This window comes from Maylandia zebra, linkage group LG5, assembly GCF_041146795.1.
Source record: "Maylandia zebra isolate NMK-2024a linkage group LG5, Mzebra_GT3a, whole genome shotgun sequence".
Lineage (NCBI taxonomy): Eukaryota > Metazoa > Chordata > Actinopteri > Cichliformes > Cichlidae > Maylandia > Maylandia zebra.
The window spans coordinates 33,487,007-33,489,269 of record NC_135171.1 but is presented as its reverse complement, the minus strand read 5'-3'; the positions used below and the strand labels follow the sequence as shown (position 1 = coordinate 33,489,269).

Here is a 2,263-nt window from a genome sequence, read left to right as displayed (position 1 = left end):
ACAGAAAGAATGACATCACTGAAATCGGTGTCAACGCCCCCAGTGATTCACCACCTGAAGGGAGGCTTCAGCGTGCTCACTTCACTTGTGAAACCATCCATGTATTCTATCCTTCATTCCACCGGAGTCTGTGTAAAGTGCTAATCAGATTTCAGTGGTTTGAAGAGTAAGACACATGGAATTTTTCATCCTCAGAGAAGCTTAAGTCATATAATCACATTGTCAAGGGTTTTAATGGTTGCAACTTTTACAATAAATTTTAACAGGGCTTTGTTTTTTTGTTTTTTAGATAAAAGATATGGCCTTTAATGCCCTTTGAAGGCAATGTGATGGTGAAAGCAACAGTTCTGCACAAGCACTGAAAGAGGACTTGTCCTCCTCATTCATACCTGCAATGCGACAGTAGTTGAATACCGCTGCACTGATTGCACTTTAGAGTTATTGCAGGATCACAGAGTGCTGGCAGCCCCACTTTATGTCTTTTTGACTGTCACTCACAGAGGTTGCTGTGTCCTCACCCTGTCTCTCTCTCTCTCTTTACACTTACTTCTCCGAGACATAGCAATTACATAATGACTCCTAAACTCCCACATTGCCACTTTCACAGCAAGCTCATCTGAGCTTTTGCCAAGATGTATTTTTGTGTCCTTAAAGTCTTATAACTGTACCCAAGAAGCCTAGACATACAATATAACATGTGCACGGAACGGAGTAACTAATTGTTGATTAATAAACATCGCTTTTTCCCTCCAAAGAATATAGTCTTTTCCATAAGGTTTTAAACAATTCTCTGTGGGACAATTAGCCTGGCTCATTAGCACAGGACACTTCCCAGATTACATTCAAAGCCTTAATTATAGCTAAATAGGCAGCTACATTGAGCCCATGTTAACCAACTATAATTCTTCCTCCCAATTAATATAGAGGGAATATAAACTAACAAAAGAACATAGTGCCAGATCAGCAGAGATCTGTACAGACTTGTACTCAGTAACAGGGTTGTTCTGATTGATAGTGACATAATAAATAAGGAACTATTAGGTATTTGAATTAAAACACATCTGAAAGGTCTTTTTAACAAAGAAAAGGGCATCATGTTGTGAATTAAGAACTACCAAAGCCATTACATGGGGAAAAAAGACAGTGCAATTCCCAAATTTTAAGCAAAATCAGGAAACTGTGGAAAATAGTGTGCTCAGTATATTTCAAAGACAGAATAACCGATGCATGACCCAGAGTTTCAAAAATTCTGTCTGAGGTTAATCTCAGCCCAGTGATCAACTGATCCCAGCAGGCCTCACATGCTAGAAAGATTTTTGATTTTCTCCACAGCAGACTTCTCATGTGCTACACACCCCAGCCTGCTGTTCACCTTCCTGTTTGATGCAATTATAACCAGAGGGCTTAGTGCTGCATATAGCGAGCCAAAGAATAAACGCAGGTCAGAGATCAGTGAGGAACTCATGGTTTTCTTCACAGTGAGGGTGTACACCCAAAGCCCATTATCTGCCCCATAGAAGACAACATACAAGGTCACAAGTGCCACCACAGCTTTGGCAGCTCGTTGTTCAGCTCCACTATTTCCAGCACCACCGCCACCACTACTGCGGAGTCCCTTCACCTGCTGGCTGTGCTTGTAAAGGAATACCAGGATAATCAGACTTGCGAGTGTCATGAGGGCCATGGGCACAACATCCCTGCCAACCTGGATTGCCCCGTTGGCATCTCTGGACAGCTTTGAAGGAAAGTTCAAATAGCAGAATTGTACATTAATGCCATTGTCTATCGGGCTAGTTTCATTCTTGGTACTGAAAGAAAACAGTATGGCTGCTGTCGTCATGCAGGCATTGAGAACCCAAAGGAAGAGGAACACAAAGGCCAAATAGTGACCTAACAAGGCACGAACAGAAGCCCAGCTTGATCCTGGAGGGGCAATGCTCAAGCACTGATAGGTACTCAGCAGGAAAGTGAGCCAGATTGAGAGGCCACGTGTTGCTCTATAGATAAAGATCACTGATTTACAGCCTGTGTCTCCAAAGATGTCGGCCAGACGGAAGGAGGCCAGGGTCTCCGTCAAAGCACGTACAACCACCACCAACAGGTTGACACAGGCCAGGTGCAGGAGAATAGCATCAGCTGCTAAAAGTCGCTTCTCCTGGTACAGCAAGAGGAGGAATGCCACAATTACAGTGGCATTACCTGGAATTCCCACAACGGTCAGGAAGAGAAAGAGCATCCCACGGACAAACATTTCTGATGCCAT

The 2,263-nt window shown here is 43.3% G+C and overlaps 1 protein-coding gene across 1 annotated transcript; it reads right to left on the bottom strand.

Moving 5' to 3' along the window:
* Window positions 1-1,297: 1,297 nt before the first annotated feature.
* On the bottom strand, window positions 1,298-2,263 carry ora2 (olfactory receptor class A related 2). Its single transcript, XM_004547487.1, has one exon. It carries the CDS (start codon window positions 2,261-2,263, stop codon window positions 1,298-1,300), a length of 966 nt encoding a protein of 321 aa, XP_004547544.1.

Coding starts and splice junctions, on each gene's coding strand:
- ora2 (XM_004547487.1), bottom strand. CDS start 2,263: ATGGCATCAGAAATGTTTGTCCGTGGGATGCTCTTTCTCTTCCTGACC.